Here is a 22740-nt window from a genome sequence, read left to right on the forward strand (position 1 = left end):
GCAGCATGTAGCACAGAGGAGTTTCCATACACTCCCTGATTCCGATTAATAACAACATGTGCTTTGACGGGGAATGTTTGTCCCCACAAACGCACCGGCTGGAAGGATTACCAGAAAGCAAACACCAGACAGAAGAGGCAAATGCATTTGCAAAAGAGGCAGGATTTATCTGCAGCAGTCACCCAACCCAAGCGAAATGCACCCTGGGCCCAGCTGGACAAAGCAGGCGGCTTGTGTTGTTTAAACAGCCTGATGACTCCTTGGGTTGCTTCAGAAGCCAGAGGGAGATGGGGAAGAGGGCCAGGGAGAGAGCTGAAGAGGGATTTTCTCTGAGTATTTCCCTCTTGACGTGGGTCCCTCACCCCCGCTCCCAAACTGGAGCCGTAGCTTGGGAAGCAGTTACCGGCGTTGGGATAAGAAACAGCTGCTGGGCTTCTTTTGCTGTCTCAGGAACTCTGACAGCACCAGGGAGTGGGGACGGTGTCTAATTTTAAACTCATGCCTGATGCATTTGTGTATGTGTGAGTGAGATTTCCAGCCCCCCCCTGCCCCCCGCCTCCCGCTCTGCACCGAGGAGACTGGCTCAGCAGAAGAGAACCAGAAGGGGCTTCGGGCTGGGGACGGGGGTCTCAACTGTGGGAGGAGAGGACAGGGGGAGAAGAACGGCTGGCGGAGGTAGCTAGGGTAGGAAGATCATGGAGCCTGCTTCTGCCCAGGATGATCAGAAGAAAAAGCAACAGAAAGAAAAGTCAAAGAAACCGGTGCCACCAGCAGCCCCCCGGCCAGCCAGGGCTCTGTTCTGCTTAACCCTTCAGCACCCGCTGCGGAAAGCCTGCATCGGCATTGTGGAATGGAAGTATCCTTTCCGTCTAGGCAGGGAGGGGAGACGGGAGCTGCGTGGGGGTGTCTAGAAATGTGGGAGACCGAGACCCGGCAAAGCATGAAGGGGGCATTAGAAAGCATGAGGAGGGAATGCCTCGACACAGCAGCGAGCGAGAGCAAAGTGTGTGCCCAAGGCACAGGAGAGAATGTTGGGGGCATTTGGTAGGTGTGGACAGGTTTAAACTCGGTGAGCGATCGATCTGGTTTTCCTGTTCCTGACAGCCTGTTTGTACCATCTGTCTCACTGGCAATGTGAAAGAGCAGGGGAGGTGGAGGAAAGGCTAAATATAGCTGAGGAGCCTGGTTCTGTGATCCTGCTGCACTCAGTGGCATGAAGCCGGAGTCAGGGAGATCAGGATCTGGCCTGTGTTTTCTTGGGACGAGGTCGGAGACAGTAACTGATGTGTTCAGTGGAAGAGGGGCTGTTTGGGTGAGAGAAACCGAGGAGGTTTGAACACTGCAGTTTCTGTTCAGTCTCTTTTGTACCAAGCGAAGATGGGGCCATGGAAAATAATCCCAAGGGTTCCTCTCTCCAAGGCGTTGTGCAGCCAGGGAGCGGGGCAGCCAGGGAGACATTGCTTTCACTTCAGGAGGGAAGATAGATACATGGTGCTGGCAGGAATCCAAGGAAGGCAGAACCATTTTGGGGAAGGAATGCGAGAGGATCAACCAGGTCGGGGAGAGGGCTAGGCGGAGAGAACCGAAACGCAGGGACTCGGGGGCAGGAAGATGCCGGGTGATTGGAGAAGCCGGGGCAGGGAGCGGGGTGTGGTGGGGAAAGGATGCACTTTGCTCAGGAGGCAGGAAAGAGAAAAAGCTGGAGGTGGCCCAGAGCGGGGCATAGGGGAGAAAATGTCAGACTGGGAAAGTAAAGTGTGTGTGGAGGGGAAGGGATTGAGAGGCACAATGCAAGCTGCTTGGAATAGCTCTGAGAGTGAGTCAGCCGCTCTCCTGCTGCCTGCAGCTGCTGTCTGACATCACAGATGGATAGCTCCCTCTGCCCCTCCGCCATTCCCTCCTCTCTCCCTCTTTCTTTCCTTCTCCCTTTTTCTCTCCTTCTCTCTCCCCATCTCTTCCTCATTCTCTCTCCCCACCACCATCTCTCTGTCTTTCCCCTCCACCTCTCCCTCTCCATCCATCACTGCCCTAGGCTCCCCACTCTCTGATCCCAGCTTTGCTAAAAGCTCGGCTCTAGCCCAAAGAGGAATGAGTTCAGGCCCTGTGTGATACAGGGGGTCAGACCAGATGGCCACAAAGGGCCCTTCTGGCCTCCAATCAGGACCCTGCAGCAGGGATGATGGAATGGCAACCCGGAGGGGCTGGGAGCTAACCCAAGGGGGGCTGAAGAGGAGCCCATAGAGAGTGGAAGAACCTTTTGTGTGTTTGGATTCTTGTTACCCTGGAAGGGGTGAAGTTTTAGTCAGAGACTTGGCTGGAGAGCTGGGCCCTATTGCCACCTCCAGCCTGGGTGGGGAAGGCTGAGGTTTGGGGGACTCCTCAGAGGAGGAAACTGAGGCAGGGAGTGCCAGGTGTGGCCTGCAGAGAGTGCTACAGGGCAGCCACTCTGGTGACAAGTGTTTAGGAGGATGCCACTGCTTCCAGTTCATAGCCCGAGGCCCAGAATTGGGAAGGTATTTAGGCACTGCTGTGCTCAGAACCCTACATATCATTTTCAAAAGGGATTTAGGCACTTAGGAGCCAAAATCTCATTGGCAGTCAATAGTATTCCAGCTCCAACTGTGTCAGTTACTAAATATGTAACAAGCTCCATTGCTCCATTAGCTCAAATGACAGAGGCTGTTGCTTTTAGGATCCCGAAGGGCCCAGATTCAACCCAGGCATACTAGGCTGCATTCTGGCCCTCAGGCACATCGTCTGGTTCTTTCTTGACTTGAGGGCGCGATCTCACGCCAGGAGAAATCAGTGAAACAAGAGGAGGTGGGGCAGTCATCCTGTGGGTACATGCTGGCTGTTTGGCCATCAGGATCCCTGCACTGCGGGCTGCAGGTTTGGACATGAAGCATGTTTGGGTCTAGTCACGGCTTGGCTGGGAGATCATCCCGAGTGCAGCAGGAAGTGGTGTTAGTGACTCAAGAGGGGGTGCTTCTCTCACGGAAGCGCTGCGCCTGGCCGGGTGGCCCATGCTGCTGGATCAGACCTAAAGTGTGAGGTGTGGCCACTGAAGGCTTGGTGGTACCTTTTGGAAGAAATGGCACATCGGGCCTTTATCTTGGGTACACTCCAGTTTTGCAACGTCTGCCTCCTGAAATCCGTCCTGCAAAATAGCTGTTAGTGACTCCTCCTCCCTCCCTCCCTCTCTCCCTGCCATGCAGTGTTCTACCCCAGAAGTGACAGCATTTCTGTGGGGAGTGAGCAATCCCAGTCCCTCCCTATGCAAAGGGCTTAGGGACCTGGTGGGTTTTTTTTTGTCCTTTTAATAACAACAACGCTCTGGGCTGCTGTTGCCCAAGGCTCTCTCACTGCCTTACAAACATTTAATGAATTCATTCTCACAACTGCTCCCCATGGCTGTAACAGAAGTAGTGCCCTCAAGCTACACATGGAACAAGAGACACAGAAAGCGGAAGTGACTAGCTCAGGGTCAGCCTGCAAATCAGTGGCACATCTGGGACTAGAACCTATGACTCCTAAGTCACTGCCATAGCCACTGAACCCGTTGTAGCCATGAGAGCGAATGGACCTACTATTGAACATAGACTGGAAGGAGGAAAGAGACAGGTATGCCAACAGGAAGGTCAAAGAAGCAGTCAATGCAAACAGGGTAGGGGATAGCATGTGTACGAGAGAGATTCCTCTGCATCTGGTTACACTGGTACGCAAAATGCAGCAGGTTCTATTTATACCCACAATGCACTGGGCACTATTTATACCCACCATGCCCCTGGTTCGCTGCTTTGGGGTTGCAACGAGAGGAAGTGATCTAGTTCTGGCCCACTCACGGTAGCATTTGCTCAAAGGTCAGGCCAGTTGCTTGGTAGGGGGTTAGTTGTAACCATGCTTTGTGAGCATGCTGGGGATGTACGGAGAGGGGTTTGGGAGTGTTCGGACGCTGGCAGCAGTGGTGTGGGGACATGTGCCCCATTACTGGTATACATGGCACCTGGACTCCACCCTTGCTTCACAGTGCTCAGAAGGCAGGTTGCTTATCCGGTGCCCAGTGGAGCTTGCTCCATCATGCCCCAGAGAACCTGGCTATAAAACCCAGCAAATTTCCAGGCCTGGTGTGATTTAGGCTGCAGCTAGAGACAAGTTTATGATGCATGCTGCTGCTGCTGCTGCCAGGGCTGAGGTGATGCTCTCAAAGAGCTTTGCTGGAGTCATAAATGGAGAGAAGCCAGGAGAGGAACCTTCCCCCCACAGGATCCCAATTGGCTGTATTGGTTTAACTTGGCTGCATTTCCTGCTAGCAAAAGGGGCCAGGCTGGCACCCCTTGGCACTTCAGCTGCAGATGGGTTAAGACCTGGACATGCAGCAGGTTAGGACCAGAATCAGGGACAGAACTCCTGGCTCCCAGGTAGGGCCGGCTTTAGGCCAATTCCACCAATTCCCCCGAATTGGCCCCACGCCTAAGAGGGCCCTGCGCCCAGTGAGAATCTCTTCCCTGGCTAGAGGCGCCTTTTTAATTTTTGCTCGCATGGTGGCGCTTTGCGTCTTCAACGGCACTTCGGCAGCGGGTCCTTCAGTGCCGCTGAAGACCTGAAGCGAGTGAAGGAGCCATCGCCGAAGTGCCTCCGAAGACTCAGAGCACCGCCCGGTGAGTACTTAAGCCCTACGCGTTTTTTAATGTTTTTTTTTTTTAAAGTCATCCCTGCTGGGGCCCCGTCGAAACTGTTTGAATTGGGCCCTGCATTTCCTAAAGCCGGCCCTGCTCAGGCCCCTGCTCCAACCACTAGGTAATACTTCTCTAGGGAGTATCTGGGAAGGAGCTACATAGAGTAAATCCCCAAATGGCAGAGGCACAGAGAATGGTCCCAGGCTCCTTCCATCCTTGCGGGACAAAAGGCAGCCCATGCAGTGGGTGAAGAAGGGGACTAGGAGTTGGGATTCCTGGGTTCTGTTTCCATTTCTACTGCTGACTGTTGCTCGATCCCTGTGTCCCTCCTTTAACTCCTCTGGAGAGGGGGAGAATAACCCGAGGGAAGGGGAGGTTTCATTCGCTGTAACAATTCATGAGCACTTTCCCTCTGCAGGTCTCCACATACCCGACAGATGCCGGGCAGCACCGTTATTTCCAGGGAGCAAATGTGGGAAACGAGACGGTGGGGAAGGGACTTGAGTTTTTCAAGCCTCGAGAGCCTGGGACGGAAGGGCTCTGGGAGGCTGATGATGGTGGTGACTGACAGTATAGTGTGGGGTGAAATATATGGACTGCCGGCATAGCCGCCTCGGGCACGCTACTAAAATTAAGGCAGCAGAGGGATCATCTTAAGCAGCCAGTGGCCTCCTTGTCAGCTGATTCCGGCAGGTCTAGGGAGCAGGCAGGTGCAAACAGCCAGGAGATTTAATCCACGGGGCGCAGGGGCTGGTTCGTCATCGAAAGACGTTGTCGCGGATATGCATGGCTCCCTTTACCAAATATCTAAAGAGCCGTGGGAGTTCATTTGGCTTATGTAACAGGGCAGCTTGCCCTGTTAAGGGTGGCAGGCCTGTGGCCAGCTGGCCCTATTCACTGATAAGACCTAGCTGAGGGGAGACAGGTGCTTAGTTCACTCTAAGGAGGGGCAGGGACGTGGGGTCTGCAGAGAGATGTTGCAGCAAAGGACAGTTGCTTGCAGGAGCCCCTGGAGAGAGGCTGTGGCTGGGTAGAAAGCACCAGCTGGGGCAGTTGTGTTTTCCTGGGGTGAGTTTGTGGTTGTTGGGATAATAAATGCAGGACCGGCGCTAGGGGTTTGAGCCCCCTAGGCGCAAGGCAATTTCGCCGCCCCGCGCCCTGGTCCCACGGCTCCGGTGGAGCTGCCGCAGTGGTGCCTGCGGGAGGTCCACTGGAGCTGTGGGAGCAGCCAACCGTCCACAGGCACGACTGCGGCAGCTCCACCGGAGCCGCCTGCCACCCCCTCTGGCAAAATGCCGCTCACCAATAATCCTGGTGCTCTAGGCGATTGCCTAGGCCGCCTAAATGGAAGCGCCGGCCCTGAATAAATGGAGCCCAGAGGGAAGGGACTAAGGACGGGGGCATCAGACCTTGTCCTCAGTGCTGCTTATGCTTTACGCTGTTACTCTCGGGTGCAGGAGCGCGTGTGAAATTGCTGCAGGACAGGCCAGCGTGTGGGAATTGAAAGCTGACTCCAATCAATCCCTCCCGCTCCCCACAGTCCTCAGCAGGCAGGTGCCCTGGCAGGCAGAGACTCGAGTTGGGCCCAGGCAGGTGAGAAGTGCCTTGTTGGGGAGCCCAGCCCTCGGGAGCCCCACTCTGAGGATCAGTCGCCAGCCAAAGTCCCCTGCAGTGTGAGTGTCCCAGGAGCAGCGCGGCCTCCTGGCCGTCGGGGCCCAGCCTGTCATCACTGTGGATGGTCCCCAGCCGCGCAGTGGCCTCAGGTGTGATGTGATCTTTAGCCCAATGGCTGGGCCTCTCCGGCTGTCACTGTCTGTAGCAGCTGACGTGTCTTAGGCCTTTGCCTAGTCCCCTAGCCAGGCCATGCTGCTTCCCCAGGATTGAATCTTCGCCGCCTTGTTCTCAGCCTGGCCCCATGAAAGCAAACCCAGCACGCTCCATGGAGGGATGACAAAGGGACATGAGCAGTGTGTCCTGTGACTCCCTCTCCCTCAGCCTCCCCCGCTATCTCTGATCCACCTCCACATACATGGCAGGCGCAGGATGGGCAGCCACTGAGGACCAAACCCCCAGCGCCGTCCCCCCAGGCTATCGAGCAGAGGGGTGACTGGATTTGTTAAATGGCTGGAGAGCATTTGGATTGATTTCCCTTGCAAATTGCCCAGCAAGCATCATTTCCCGGCCCTCTCCACTTCCCGGGGCTCTGGGTCCTGCTGTGGCAGAGGAACAAATGGAAATGTTTGTGCAAGACCCTGCTTTTGTTTTGCTTTTCCTGTCTCTGTTACTAGGGAGCCGAGAGCAGTCCTGGGCCAAAGAGGGGGCAGGTAGATGCTAGACAAACCCCCACACACTCAGCCCTGACCTCCACCTCTCCTGCTATCCCAGCCAGGAGACCCCCAAACACAGCTCTGCCACTGCCCCTCAGTCCTGACCTGCAGCCCCCAGACTTGCCAATGCCTTGGGGCCAAAAGACAGCAGAGTTTGAATTTGAGCAAACTTGGACAAATGTGCATGAAATTCTCCCTGGGGTGGGGACACTGCCAGCCTCTCCCTAAATGCAGATGAATGAATTCTGTGCCCAGCTGTGACGCTTCACAGAGGTACCTGGCGTTGGGAGGCGCCTCACTACCACCTGCCCTTTGCATATGGGAGCCTTGTCTCTGCCCACCGGCAGCAAGAGCGTGCCTGGGGTGGCAAGCAATGGGCTGTGGCGTGCCGGTTGCCCCGTGAGGGCGGCAGTCAGGCTGCCTTTGGCAGAGCACCTGCGGGAGGTCCGCCGGTCCCGCGGCTTCAGCGGCAATTCGGCGGCAGGTACACTGAAGGCATGGGACCAGCGGACCTCCTGCAGGCATGCCACCGAATCTGCCTTACCAGTGGACCTCTCGCAGGCATGCTGTCGAAAGCCGCCTGACTTCCGTGCTTGGGGCAGCAAAATACATAGAGCCGCCTCTGACCGGGGGTCAGCTCCTCACCTCCACTGGCACCCCAGGCCCTACCCTCTAGGCCTCTGCAGGCCCTGCTTTCACTGAAGGGTTAGCAATTGGCACATGCCAAGAGGACACTGGGCCCTCCAGGGGACATCAGAGGTTGGAGTGTGCCGATCGCTCACTGAGTGTTCCCAGGTTCGCTGCACCCAAAGCAGCTGTACACCACACCCCCCACAGCTCCCCAGTCCCACCTCCGATCACTACCCTGCTTTGCACACACTGGGTGTGTCCAGAGAGACACACGCAGCAGTTTATTTGATGCAGATCGTGTAGCATGTACAGGACGCTCCCCATTATCCGAATAGCAGGCGGGACACAAATTTTATTTGGATAATCTAGCGGGCAGGAGCCACTCAGCAGCTGGATGGCAACTCTTGCAGCTGGGGCTTGTCTTTCTCCTCCTCCTCGCAGTCCTGGCTGGGGGTCTCTGCGCTAGGCTCGCTCCCTCCCCTGACAGCAGGGCAACAGAGGAGCTCTACTCTCTGAACTGCTGTGTTATCCATCCTGTCTTGTTGCCCAGCATGGGAGACGTGCTGTGGGGGGCACGTATTGGAAACCAACGGTTACATACAACATAAAATCAGAGCATGCATTCTAGAAGCTAGACTCAATACTTTCATGTCGTACAGAGCAATGCTCACCGCAAACTCCTTCCAACTTTTTACAGCCTGTGATCCTTGTTTCATGAGACAAGTCATGCTGGCAGCTTGCATTCTAAGTAAAGGAGACCCCAGTGTCTCTTTTGCAGCCCAGGCTATCTCAAAACAGTCCTTTGATCTTTATTTGTAACCCAGACTCCCTGGTGCTAATTGCTCCTCCCGGTAGGTTTCAGAGTGGTAGCTTTGTTAGTCTGTGTCAGCAAAAACGACGAGGAGTCCTCGTGACACCTTAGAGACTAACACATTTATCTGAACATAAGCTTTCGTGGGCTAGAACCCACTTCATCGGATGTATGAAGTGAAAAAATACAGGAGCAGGTATAAATACATGAAAGGATGGCGGCTGCTTTGCCAAGCGTGAGGTCAATCTAACAAGTTAAATCAATTAACAGCAGGATACCAAAGGAGGAAAAATAACTTTTGAAGTGGTAAGAGAGTGGCCCATTACAGACAATTGACAAGAAGGTGTGAGTAACCGTAGGGAGAAATTAGTATTGGGGAAATTAAGTTTAGGTTTTGTAATGACCCAGCCTCTCCCCGTCTTTATTCAGGCCTAATCTGATGGTAGCCAGTTTGCAAATTAATTCCAGTTCTGCAGCTTCACCTTGGAGTCTGTTTTTGAAGTCTTTTTGTTGTTGAAGAATTGCCACTGAGAGATTGAAGTGCTTTCCTACTGGTTTTTTAATATTATGATTCCTGATGTCAGAGTTGTGTCCATTTATTCTTTTGCGTAGAGACTGTCTGGTTTGGCCAATGTACGTGGCAGAAGGGCATTGTTGGCACATGATGGCATATATCTCTTTGGTAGATGTGCAGGTGAATGAGCCCCAGACGGTGTGGCTGATGTGATTAGGTCCTATGATGGTGTCACTTGAATAGATACATGGACAGAGTTGGGATGGGGGCTTGTAGCAGGGTTTGGTTCCTGGGTTGGTGTTTTCATTGTGTGGTGTGTAGTTGCTGGTGAGTATTTGCTTCAGGTTTGGGAGCTGTCTGTAGGCGAGGACTGGTAGATTTTGCAGTCTCTTCTCAATTTTGTAATCTAGATTAGTTGCATACTGAGCGACAAGCTAGATTCCCTCTGTGAAGGGACCATACACAATACAGACAAGGACCAGATGAGGAGATAAGTGTCTGTAACCCTTTCCTGAAAGGAACCTGTCTGATATATGTCCCCTTCTGGTTACCTGCCTCAGCTCCCGAGGCTTTAAGAACATAATTTTCAGTATAGAGACATAATTCCTTAAATATTATCCATGCATACATTTCAAAATGATTGCGATGACCAGCGGGCTACTGGCTTTTGCTGGAGACCATTTTCTGGAGTACTAACATGCATAGAACTGACCCAGGAGAGCCCTGTAAAACCCCCTGCACCTGCTGTGCCAGTTGGCATCAAGAGCTCACTGGGTCACAGCAGCCCACAGCAATTACTAATGTGCTCCCACATTTCTCCATATCAGCTCTGTGCCTCCCCATGAGCAACTCTAGCTGTCCAATCTTCCTCAGCTCCCCCTCACTGCTGAGCCCCTCCCCCAGCCCCACATCTACCCCTGGCTCCCTGTGTCCCTTTGCTCCTTATGCAGAGGTTCTTCATCCCCCCCAGCTTCCCCCGCCCCAAGTGCTGCCCCCACAGCTCCCATTGGCTGGGAACCACAGCCAATGGGAGCTGCGGAGATGGTGCCTGCAGACAGGGCAGCATGCAGAGCCACCTAGTTGTGCCTCCACATAGGAGTTGGAGGGGGGACATGCCACTGCTTCTGGGAGCTGCTTGAAGTAAGTGCCACCTGGAGCCTGCACCCCTGACCCACTCCCCGGCCCCAACCCCCTGCCCCAGCCCTGATCCTCCTCCTGCCCTCCAAACCCCTCAGTCCCAGCACGGAGCATCCTCCTAAACCCAAAACCGCTCATTCCCAGCCCCGCCCCAGAGCCCTCACCCTCTCCCGCTGCACCCTAACCCCCTGCCCTGGCCCAGAGCCCCCTCCCATACCCTGAACTCCTAATTTCTAGCCCCATCCCAGAACTTGCACCCCAAGCCGGAGGCCTCAGCCTCTCCCGCACCCCAGCCCCCTACCCCAGCCTGGTGAAAATGAGCGAGTGAGTGAGGGTGGGGAGAACAAGCAACAGAGGGAGGGGGGATGGAGCGAGTGGGGGCAGGGCCTTGTAGGGGGTGGGGCAGGAGGCAGGGCAAGGGTGTTTGGTTTTGTGTGAGTAGAAAGTTGGCAACCATAGGGTGGGAGGGAGATGGGGAGAAGTGGAGGCAGGGACCCATCCCCGTTCACAGGAGAGGAGGGTGGAGCCTTCCCCAAGAGGTGGGACAGTGGGGAAGGCAGCCAATCGGAGGCTGATTTCCCTCTAGACTGATGGGCTGTTACCCAGATCTGTAAGAGGCTCTGAAACTGTGGGAGTGTTGGCAGGTCTGATGGCAATTGCACCCAGTGTTATTGCAGCCCTGGGTTGTCCCCTCCCCCCTACAGCTCTGCCAGTGCCCCCAGCCCCCCGGCTCGTCCCTCCCTGGACAGCTCCTGTGTAAATATGGCCGGTGCCGTGGCATTGTACCAGCTGATGTGGTTACCGTTAATTGGTGCGTACACAGGGACTGCGCCTCAGCTCTGTGCTTCTCCTTAATGCCCACCCACAGACCCTTCGAGATCATTATCCTGATGACCATCTTTGCCAACTGTGTGGCATTGGCTGTCTACCTGCCCATGCCGGAGGATGATACCAACGCTTCCAACTCCAGCCTGGTAAGAGACAGCCTCCTCCTCGTGTTGTACAAACTCGCCTGGCACCCCCTCACTCACGGCAAAGCCTCCGAGGCAAACCTTTTTCTTTCACTTGTGCTCCAAACTAACCTTTTAAAAATAGCCGGGGCATCTAGTCAAGGAAGCATGAAGGGGCTGAGCCTCTCACCCACGAATGTTAGCGCCTGCCTGGCACTGAAATTTCACTCTCCAAGCCACCAGCACGTGAGCTGCATGGTCTCCAGTTATGTAGTTGTGAAATTTACACCTGGACCCACAACACCAAGACACAGGCCTCTGCTCCCTGTTGCATTGGGATGGGAGTGGATAGCCCCACAAGTAAGAAGCTGTTTAGGGGGCTGTCAAGATATTATTCCCACTTTGAACTTTAGCGTCCAGAAAGTGGGGACCTGCATGTACCCTTCTAAGCTTAATTCCCAGCTTAGATCTGATAACGCTGCCACCAACCAAAATTATAGGGTTTTGGTACACTTCCTGTCCTCCACAAAACCTTCCCTGGGGGACCCAAGACCCAAACCCCTTGGGCCTTAAAACAAAGAGAAATAAACCATTCCCCCTCCTGTCCCCCTCCCAGACTTTCCCTGAGAGATCACTGTGATCCAAACTCCTTGAATCTTAAAACAGAGAGGAATTAACCTTTCCCCCCCTCTTCTTTCCCCCCACCACTCCCTGGTGAGTTCAGACCCAATCCCCTTGGGTCTTACACAAGAAAAAAATCAATCAGGTTCTTAAAAAAGAAAGCTTTTAATTAAAGAAGGAAAAAGTAAAAACTATCTCTGTAAAACCAGGATGGAAAATGTTTACAGGGTTATACATAGACTAGAGGGACTCCCTCCCCCCTAGCCTAAGTTACAAGTTACAGCAAACAGAGGAAAAATATCCTTCCAGCAAAATACACATTTGCAAATAAAGAAAACAAACAAAAGACTAATCTGCCTTCTAGCTAGTACTTACTATTTTGAACATGAGAGACTGTTCCAGAAAGACTGGAGAAAGCTGGTTGCACGTCTGGTCCCTCTTAGCCCCAAGAGCGAACAAAGAACAACACAAACAGCACAAACAAAGACTTCCCTACACCAAGATTTGAAAGTATCTTGTCCCCCGATTGGTCCTTTGGTCAGGTGTCAGCCAGGTTCACTGAGCTTGTTAACCCTTTACAGGTAAAAGAGACATTAACCCTTAACTATCTGTTTATGACAGGGGCTGAAATAATTAGGGGGCTGGGGCACATGACTTACGAGGAGAGGCTGAGGGAGCTGGGGTTATTTAGTCTGCAGAAGAGTGAGGGAGGATTTGATAGCTGCTTTCAACTGCCTGAAAGGGGTTTCAAAGAGGATGGAGCTCAGCTGTTCTCAGTGGTGGCAGATGACAGAACAAGGAGCAAGGGTCTCAGTTGCAGTGAGGGAGGTCTAGGTTGGATATTAGGAAACCCTGTTTCACTGAGAGGGTGGTGAAGCAGTGGAATGGGTTCCCTAGGGAGGTAGTGGAATCTCCATCCTTAGAGATTTTTAAGGCCTGGCTTGACAGAGCCCTGTCTGGGATGATTTAGCTGGGGTTGGTCCTGCTTTGAGCAGGGGATTGGACTAGATGACCTCCTGAGGTCCCTTCCAACCCAAATCTTCTATGATTCTATGTTAACAAAACATCTCTGTTGACTGTTAACAGCATTAAACCGCTCCGTTATCCCCTTTGACCCGAGCAGCTACTCAAATTTGGGGGCCCTGCGGGTTGTCCAGTTGAGAGCACAAATTGACAATGGAATCTGAGATTGTCTTCAATTGATTCAGTCTTGTGTGTTTGTCTCATCCTTGTGAAGTCCTGCGTCCCTGAACACAGGAGGCACCAAAGTGCCCTCACTCATAGCACCCAGGCAGCCAGCGCTCCACAAGCCCTCTCTAGACTTTTTCCACCATGATTTGCCAGCTCTTTGCTCAGCATCCCTCTCTTTCTTGTCTCTCATTCTGCTCCACTCTGTCTCTCCGCCCCACCCCGACAAACAGCTCCCAGTACAACCCTCTGCCCGCATGGTGCTAATTTATAGGAGGGGGGGCCTACTCCTTAGCTGGGGGGTTGTGATTAATTCATTTTAAATGAAGGCTGGTGGTGAAGCTTGTAACCATTCTGTGTGGGCCAGAGGCTCATGTTAAGTTGCTGGTCATGACTCCTACTCTAGCAACCATCTTTAAAATCGTTTTAATGGTTTATTAAGGATACGGGGCAGGAGGGATGACGATGCAGGGGGAAAGGGGGGAATTAAAGACTTTGCAATGTAAAGTAAGGCTTTCATTTGAATCATTTCCCATATTTGCTTTAGCTCTAGAGCCTTTTCTAGGGGAAAACCCTGCTTGATGGTCTTCCCCAACCTTTTCCATTCTGCTCCCCCCCACCCATTGTGGAACCCGTCCATGTCATGCCCCCGGGAACTGGAGCCGAGGCCAGAGTTGGGGCTGCAGCTGGGAGCAGAGCCATGGCTGGGGTTGGGAGCGGGGCCATGGCTGGGGCCCGACTTTCAGCTGGGGTTGAGGTTGGAGCCAAAGTGGATCTGGGGGCAGAGTAGGGCATGGTGGCATTCCCCCTCCCCACCCTCTGTGCTGTGACCCCCCCAATGTTCCTCTGTGCCCCCCTCAGTTTGGCCACTTAAGAACTGCATAGTTGTCCCTCTGTTTCACACCGTGAGCGCTTAGAATTTCATAGTGACGGTGGGCTCCTAATTCAGATAATTTGCTCCAAAAAGCCCAGGCCCCTATTCTCAGAACAAAATGAAAATCTCCATTAGTTGTAAGCAGAGCAGGGCCTTGGGCACACAGTTGAGCAATTCTGATTGCATCCAGTAGAAGGCAGTGGTCTCTCTCTCTCTCACACAAACTGAGAGGGAAGTTTGCTGCACCGGCTGTGTGGATACAGAAGAGTAAAATCTCCAGGGATCTCAATCCAGCCACTACAGTCCCATGAACCTTGAAAAAAGAAAAGGAATCCGCACACTCCTCTGCCTGCTCAGACCTCCCCGGAGATGATAAGAGTGTCAGAGCCAGGGGCATGTGCAGGGGCTGCTATTGTTGTTTTTAAAGTGAATAAATAACTGGTAGCTTGACAGTCCTTGCAGCCTACCTCGGCGATCTGAGCGGGTGGCTAAGTTATGGCTGGGGGTCCCATGCAGGTTCCAGAGTTAAGGCCCCGCTGGCAGAGTTACAGAGGTCAGCCCTGACAGAGAAAAGCAGCAAGGTTTATGACTGGGAGCTAAGGAGTCCATAAAGGGAAAGGCTCCTTGTCGGAAGTGGCACCTCCACTGGCTCAGCTCCCAGGGAGAGTTATTGCTGCTTTGCAGCTTGTCTCAGGAGCCCTGGGATTTATCAAGCAAGGCCCCGTCACTTGTTTATGGGAGGAGAGGAGCAGTGGATGAGGGGGCTGGAGTTCTGGGGAAAGCTGAGTGTACAAGCCAGGAACCTGTCCTCAGCTCTTTTCTATGTGCTCCCCAGCCATACCCTCTCCTCCTCAGCCCCTTGTACGCAGATCCCCCGTGATCTGCGTAGGGAGCCGTTCGAACAGGCAGCCTTCCAGCCGGGGTCTCCTAGCATCGAGAGGCCGTCTGGGTTGGAAATACCACCCCCGAGTGCCTGCCTCCCGGGCGCCATTGCGAAAACGTCCACCACGTGCTCTGGGCCTAATGCCTGGTGCGTCTGTTCCTGCACTCGGAGCAGGGGATTGAAACCCTGTCATGGTATAATCCCCCACTCTGAACCTTAGCGTCCAAAAGATGGGGTACCAGCATGAATTCGTCTAAGCTCAATTACCAGCTCAGTACTTGTAGCGCTGCCACTAACCAGGAATTCCAGTGCCTGGTACACTCTGGTCCCCCCAAAACCTTGCCCGGGGACCCCCAAGACCCAGACCCTCTGGATCTTAACACAAGGAAAGTAAACCCTTTCCCTCACCGTTGCCTCTCCCAGGCTTCCCCTCCCTGGGTTACCCTGGAAGATCACTGTGATTCAAACTTCTTGAATCTCAAAACAGAGAGGAAAATCCACCTTCCCCCCTCCTTCTCTCTCCCCATCCCAGACTCTCCCTGAGAGAGAAAGTAATCCTAACACAGAGAGAAAATAACCTCTCTCCCCCCCTTCCCTCCTTTCTCCCCACCAATTCCCTGGTGGATCCGGACCCAGTCCCCTGGGGTCTCACCAGAATAAAAAAACAATCAGGTTCTTAAACAAGAAAAGCTTTTAATTAAAGAAAGAAAAACAGTAAAAATTATCTTTGTAAATTTAAGATGGAATATGTTACAGGGTCTTTCAGCTATAGACACTGGGAATACCCTCCCAGCCTAAGTATACAAGTACAAATTAAAATCCTTTCAGCAAAATACAAATTAGAACTCCTTCCAGCCAAATACACATTTGGAAATAAAACAAACATATGCCTAACTCGCCTTATCTACCTAGTACTCACTATTCTGGACATATAAGAGACTGTATTAAAGAGACTGGAGAGAAACCTGGTTGCACGTCTGGTCACTCTCAGAACCCAGAGAGAACAACAACCAAAAACTAACAGCACACACAAAAACTTCCCTCCCTCAAGATTTGAACGTATCCTGTCCCCTGATTGGTCCTCTGGTCAGGTGACAGCCAGGCTCACTGAACTTGTTAACCCTTTACAGTCAAAAGAGACATGAAGTACTCCTGTTCTATTAACTCTTAACTATCTGTTTATGACAAACCCGCTGTGTTCTCAGGAGCCACGCTGTCCCCCAGTGGAACTTAGAGCAATCTCAGGGCTCTGTGGACTTGTATTCTGCTCTTAATGCCTCCCTATGGGCCCAAGGAAGCAGAGAATAGCTGTAGTGCAGTGCTTTCGGGTCACTCCCCGACATGCTCCACATCCCCCCCACGCCGGGCCCTGGTGAGCTGGGAGCAGAGCCTGTATATTGAGACAGCTCTGCACTGGCTGGCGAGGGAGTCCCTGTTCCCATCACCTATGGCCCCTTGGCAATGCCAGACCAGGAGCTGTAGTATAACTGCAGATCCGTCCATTACACAGCTCTTGTTGGGTTTGTCACATGAGTTATTCGGCAATTAATTTGGGGGGGCCCTTGGTCAGCTCTTTAGCCGCTGCTGCCTATACAGCCAATACGTGGCCCCAACAGACATTGGCAGTGGTTGTCAGGTGCATTATTTCATGGGTATCCTTATGCCACCCGGCATTCCAGCCGCAATGCCCTGCAGAGCGTTTGCAGAGACAGAGGTAAGCCCAGGACCCTAGTCTGAGTCCCCAGCCCTGGAGAATGGATCAGCGAGGGCCCACTGCAATCCCAGGAGATACAAATCTGGAGGGGTCATAAAGCCAGTGTCCAATCCCAAGGTTTGCATCCCCGACTGGCCCCTCGCAGCTGTTGTTATGCATTATCTGTATTACCGTAGCACCTAGAAACTGGAGTCATGGCCCAGGACCTCACTGTGCTTGGCGCTGTACAGTACAGAACACAAAGACAGTCTGTGCCCCGGAGAGCTGACAGTTTAAGCTGTTAGGTTTTTCCGCAGCCATCCTGGCAAAAGAGAGTGTTGTGGAGGGATGTGAAGGAGGAGAGGGAGCTTTGTGGGTGTTTACAGAAAGCTCTGCCCCAGCGGGAGAGGAAAGTCCCCTGACCACCCCCTCCCAGGCCCCCCCATCCCTAACCTCCCCCTGGTATCCCACCCCCTATCCAACCCCCACTGCTCCCTGTCCCCTGACTGCCCCGACTGCTATCCAACTACCCCCCACCACCCCCTTACCATGGCGCTCAGAGCGGCAGGAGCTTGCAGCCATGCCACCACACTGCCCGGCAGGAGTGGTGGGCCAGAGCGCTGGCAGCGCAGCACGCTGAGTCTGCAGGAGAGGGGGGACAGCGGGGGAGGGGCCAGGGGCTAGCCTTCCCGGCCAGGAGCTCAGGGGCCGGGCAGGACAGTCCTGCAGGCCGATGTGGCCTGTGGGCTGTACTTTGCCCACCTCTGGCTAGGAGGTAATCTCTGCAGCAGCGCTCTGCCTGGATGTCAGCAGGGCTGGAGGGCATAACTGGGAAAAGCAGTGGCCCATCTTCTCGACCACTCTGTCCACTGTGGGCCACTGGCCCCCGACAGCTGGGCTGAGGGGCCCTCTGTTTATCCTGAGTCTGTAAAGTCCCTGCAGGTCTCCCCTCCAGGGCCTGCCTTAGCTCTGCATGTGAGACACCTCCCAGCCCTGGGTACTGAGGCTCCAGGAAAAGAAGCAAGGGCCTGGTTCTCCTCTCACGACCCATTCACACCTAATCCCATTGGTGTCACACCTGATTGACAGTGGGCCGAGTAAGGAGCACAGGACCATGCTGTCCACAGACACTCCTATCCTCCAAAGCATCAGTCTTTATAGCACTAGGTGCCCAAGAGGCAGTGTGGTCTAGTGGGTGAGGCACTGGGCTGGGTGTGAGGAGACCCAACTCTGCCACTGTGCTGCTGGATGCCCTTGGACAACCTGGGGGTTGCAATGCCATTCACTGCACTGGCCCGCCGCCCCCCTGTACCGACAGATGGCGTTGTGACTTGGCACACAGGGTGTCTGTTACTGTGCATGGAACACAGGGGAGTCCACCAAGAACTTGACCCCTGGCAGTACTGCCTCATATACTGTGTTGGTAAGAAAGCGGGGAGACTTCCCAGTTGAGAGAGACCCAGGATCCCTGCAGGAGGAGGGGGTGGGACGAGAGGGGACCAGAATTTACACCCCTCCCCAATATCTGAACTGGTGTCAGTGCTAGAGGGGCATTTTGAGCTGAGGTGCCTGGCACAGATTGGCAGGTTGGTGTGACTCACACACCCAGGGAGCATGTTTGCCTGGCAGGAGGGATGCTTACCATGTGTACTTGGCATGTAGGACGAATGGGTATCAGAGGTGTAAGGGTCTACCCTATCCATGCATGTCTGGATCCTGCAGGTCAGCACTCTGGCTGCCAGATTTAACTGGGCCATGGCCCATGTATGAGCAAATCCCTGTATACATCTGTAACTTTAGCTTCCTTGTGGCCAAGATGAAGTCTGCTTTGCAGGCAGCTCTGGCCAAGAGAAGGTGCGCGCAGAAATGCCGCAGGAGAAATCCCTTCCACCCCAGGGGAACCCCCCAGAGTGAACACACCCATCCACAGGAAAAGTACAATGGATATAACAAAGGGAGATATTTATTTACAGAGGGATGAGAGGAGAAAAACAACAAGGGGCAATATAGGGGGAGCAGTAAAACAGGGCTGCATCCAAGCCAAGGCCCCACAGGCCCAGCGGTAGCACAGTCTGGAGGAGCAGACACTGAGCAATGCATCTGCACACGGAGTTCAGGGGCCCTGAGCAAAATTCCAGTGCAGTGGTGAGTCTTGGGTGCTCCTGGTTGTCTTCGGCGCCAGTGAACTCTCCCCAGCAAACCCCTCCGATGCCCTCTTCTGCCGCTCTCTGCAAAGCCCCACAGAGCGACCACCTCCCCACTTAACTAGCCAGCAGCCTCCCTCCTTGTTCCCAATGCAGAGTCAGAAGCTCCAGTACTCACAGCCCCACGCAGCTCTGGGCAGCCGTGATACTGGGTCCAGCTCCGGCCTGTCCTTCTCGAGCGATTCCTCCCGGCACAGTGCTCCTCCTGGCTCCTGTCTTGGGGGTGTCCCCGCTCGGGGCCTTGTCCTTCCCAGGCTTCAGGAAGGCTCTCTGCTGCTTCCTTTCCGAGGGCCTGCGGGCTGCTACCCCTCTCTCCTCCCCACCTCCAGAGCCCCCCTCTGGAGTTTCCCCTCCTTTTTTCTTACTCTCCCCCTCCTCCCTAGGAAAAAGATTTAAAGGGACCATGCTCTCTAAACCCCAAAGGGATTACAAATCCTACCCTGGAAATCCCGATGCCTGCAGTGTCACCTACCTCCCTGCCTTGTCCCCAGTGTGTTGCCAGCGTGAATACTGTGGCAGAGGGGAGAGTAGTCCACTGGCAGTAGGAAGGGTGTCCTACTGGACAGCTATGAGACAAACGTGCCACATGGCTAACCAGTGTTGGTCTACAAGACAGTACTTCCTTGCTACATGTGGTGCAGACCCAAAGAGACTTGTAAAAAGCAGACCCAGGGAGGGGACTCTGCTCTGCTAAAAAGACTACAGAGACAAGGTGGGTGAGGTAATATCTTTTATTGGACCAACATCTGTTGGCAAGAGAAACAAGCTTTGGCGCTACAGAGAGCTCTTCTTCAGGTCTGGGAAAGGTACTCTGTACTAAATACAAGGTGGAACAGATGTTTTTGCATAAGTAGTTAACACATTCATCCACCTAGTCTCACACATATTCTAACGGACCATTCAAGTTGAAGTGGCCCGTTACCACCTCTGCAGTCATGGGACAAACAAAGGGGGGTTAGTGGGTTACAGATTGTTGTAATACACCATAAATCCAGTGTCTTTATTAAGATGGTGATTTTTGGTGTCTAGCAACGTTATGAATTTAAGTTCCCAGGCTCGTCTTTCGAAAGCATCGTGCTGGTTTCCTTTGAGGTCGAGAGGTCAGATACGGAGTGGTCATTTGGTGAAAAGTGTTAGCCCGCAGGTGATAAGGTGTTTTTATTTTTTATCATTTTACTGTGCAAGTTTATTCGAGAGTGTAGTGATGGTTTGGTTTCACCCACATAGTTTTTGCTGGGCACTTGTGAGATACACCGCTTGTGATAGACACGTGTAGGACCCATGGATCTTGAAAGGTGTGTTGTGTGGGGTGTTGGTCATTGAAGCAGTGGAGCTATGTCTGCAGGTTTTACATCTGTTGTTCTGGCAGTTCTGGTGCCACTTTGAGTCAGTGTGTCCTGGTCTGTGGGGAGCTTGCTTCTGATGATCAGTTTGGAGAGGACGGGGGGTTGTTTGAAGGCCAGAAGAAAGAGTTTAGGAAAGCTCTTTCAGGATGTGGGTGTCAAGATTTCTTTCCCCACTTTGAACTTTAGGGTACAGATGTGGGGACCTGCATGAACACTTCTAAGTTTAATTACTAGCTTAGATCTGGTAACACTAGTGTCTGGCACACCCCCTGTCCCCCTTCCCCACCCCCGACTTAGATTCAAAGCTACAGCAGAGGTAAAAATCCTTCCAGCAAAAAGAAACATTCACAAGTTGAGAAAACAAACATAAGACTACTCCGCCTTGCCTGGCTATTACTTACAATTTTGACACATGAAAGACTGATTCAGAAAGATTTGGAGAGCCTGGATGTACGTCTGGTCCCTCTTAGTCCCAAGAGCGAACAACGAACAAAACAAAAAGCACAAACAAAGACTTCCCTCCACCAAGATTTGAAAGTATCTTGTCCCCCTATTGGTCCTCTGATCTGGTGTTAGCCAGGTTTACTGAGCTTGTTAACCCTTTACAGGTAAAAGAGACATTAACCCTTAACCATCTGTTTATGACAGTGGTCCTCATCAAATATAGATTGTAACTGTTCGATGATGTCCGATCATATGGGTTCCAGTGTGGGGTTGTTCCTTGATGTGATCTGTTTCTCTAGTGGAGTGCCCTTGTTTGGTGAAGGCAGTTTTAAGTTTGTAGCCCAGACTTCATAGATTTCCACCATACCTTAATCTATTCTATAAGACCATGTTTTCAGTATATATACTTTGGTCCTGCTTTGAGCAGGAGATTGGACTAGATGACCTCCTGATGTCCCTTCTGTCACGGAGTGTGGGGGAGTCAGGGTGTTGCACCCCCCACTTCCTGCGATTCACCATGACTCGCAGCCAGCCAGTAAAACAGAAGGTTTATTAGATGAAGGAACATGGTCCCAAGCAGGGCTTGTAGGTACAACCAGGACCCTTCAGCCAGGTCCCTCTGGGGGGCAAGGATTTTAGACCTCAGACTTGGGGTTCCCTGCCTCTTTCCAGCCAGCCCAAAACTGAAACCAAAAACCCCTCCAGCAGGCTCTCTCTGCTTCCTTCTTCCCCTCTCTCTTTGTCCAGTTTCCCAGGCAAAGGTGTCGACTAGCCCCACCCCCCTTCCTGGCTCAGGTTACAGGCTCAGGTACCGACCCTCACCTAAAGTCATCCCCTGCTCTCCCATCTCCCATGCAAACAGTCCCAGTAAAACTAAAAGACATTCCCAGGTCAATCGACCCAGCTCCCTACTGCGTCACACCTTCCAACCCTGATATTCTATGATTCTATAATTGTAACGCCTTACATAGGATCAGTACATATATCTCACAATGATATCAATAACCAATGTGACACCAGCTTTCAGAGGAGACGTCTCATGACATTCTTGGGTGAATGAGAAAGTGCATACTGGCCTCAGGGTACACCTGTACCCCTCTGTACCTCCTTGTTGGTTGGCACTACCAGGTTCTCAGGTCACAATATGGAATGGGGCTGCTAGCTATACAGTGATACCTGGCATGTTCGCTGTCTGTGTGGAGGTGAAAAGGGACCAACATGGGCTTTGGCCTGATTTCTTGCACAGCACCTAGAGGCAGGAGATTTCAATCCTGGGTCCCATCTTCTGTTAGGGTGAATTCACTCTTTCAGTTCTGGCATTTTCTGATCTACCAGTCAAATGAATACTTAGGAAGATATGTGTGGGCCAAACCTGGCATGCACCCCTATTGATGGCAGCAGGAGATGGGCACCTGTCTTAGAGTCTGGCCCCGAAGAGCATTCAGGGTGTAATTCCAGGTGGGGTCAGGATTTCAGCAGCCCCCAGAGCAAACAGAAAGTGAGGAATCTCCCTGCCCCTTATTGTGGGGTGTGAATGTAAAAACATAAATATAAATGCTCCCTCACCCCCAATATCTGGCTGCTTCTAAAGTATTTAAATCCTGACCTGGAAGCAACAGGCAGTGATTAGCGTCAGCTGGGGTGATGGACAGGCGGCAGGCACTGCTGTGTCCAGTGCAAAACGCAGCGACTCTTCTGGGCCTTGATGGCCGCAGGCAGCTGCGCTGAGTCAACCGATGCGCCAAACAGCGAAGCCTCTGGATGAAGGCAGGAGAGGAGGGGGGCAGCACCCTCTCTGCCCAAATGGAGTTTAGGGGTTCTCTCCCCTTCCCCTGGTTTGCCAAACCTCAGTTTCCTGCCACGAGTGGCAAGAGGAGCTCACAACACAAAGGGAGCTGGGATTAGGGTGACCAGATAGCAAGTATGAAAAATCGGGGGTAATAAGTACCTATATAAGATAAGCCCCCAAAATTGGGAATGTCCCTATAAAATCAGGACATCTGGTCACCCTAGCTCGAACCCATCAAGCATAGCCATGGGCAAAACCAGGGTTCAGTTTGGGTTTCGATGGGAGTGAGGGGCCCCACTGATGGGGAACTGGCTGAAGTGGGGGAAAGGGGCTCTGCTGGGGGGCCTGGCCAGAGTGGAGGTGAGGGGTCCAGATGGGAGAATTAGCCTCAGTGGGGCTGAGGGCAGCTGGGGGGACTGGCTGCAGTGGGGATGAGGACCCAGCTTAGGGGACTGGCTAGAGTGGGGGTGTGGGACTCAGAAATCATATTCAACTATACTTAATAAAGAGGGATAAAATCACGGTGGAATGGATCAGAGGGGGCCAGGCTCAGGAGGGAGACAGAGGCTACTTCTGGGGGGATTCTGCACCAAAAATTTAAAAATTCTGTGCCAAAATTTTAAAAATTCTGCATATTTTATTTGTCAAAATGA

At 52.9% G+C, this 22740-nt stretch overlaps 1 protein-coding gene across 2 annotated transcripts in view; it reads left to right on the forward strand.

Moving 5' to 3' along the window:
- The first annotated feature begins 557 nt into the window (after positions 1-557).
- CACNA1S (calcium voltage-gated channel subunit alpha1 S) overlaps positions 558-22740 on the forward strand; it is a 111464-nt gene continuing 89281 nt past the window's right edge. Inside the window, exons 1-2 of one of the 2 annotated variants that reach the window (XM_050956069.1) lie at positions 558-856; positions 10964-11069. In XM_050956069.1, coding sequence (XP_050812026.1) covers positions 696-856; positions 10964-11069 — 267 coding nt within the window. In that variant the 5' untranslated portion in view covers positions 558-695. The remainder of the gene's footprint in view (positions 857-10963; positions 11070-22740) is intronic. The other variant, XM_050956070.1, reaches the window with a different exon arrangement.

Source organism: Gopherus flavomarginatus, chromosome 5, assembly GCF_025201925.1.
Source record: "Gopherus flavomarginatus isolate rGopFla2 chromosome 5, rGopFla2.mat.asm, whole genome shotgun sequence".
Classification (NCBI taxonomy): domain Eukaryota; kingdom Metazoa; phylum Chordata; order Testudines; family Testudinidae; genus Gopherus; species Gopherus flavomarginatus.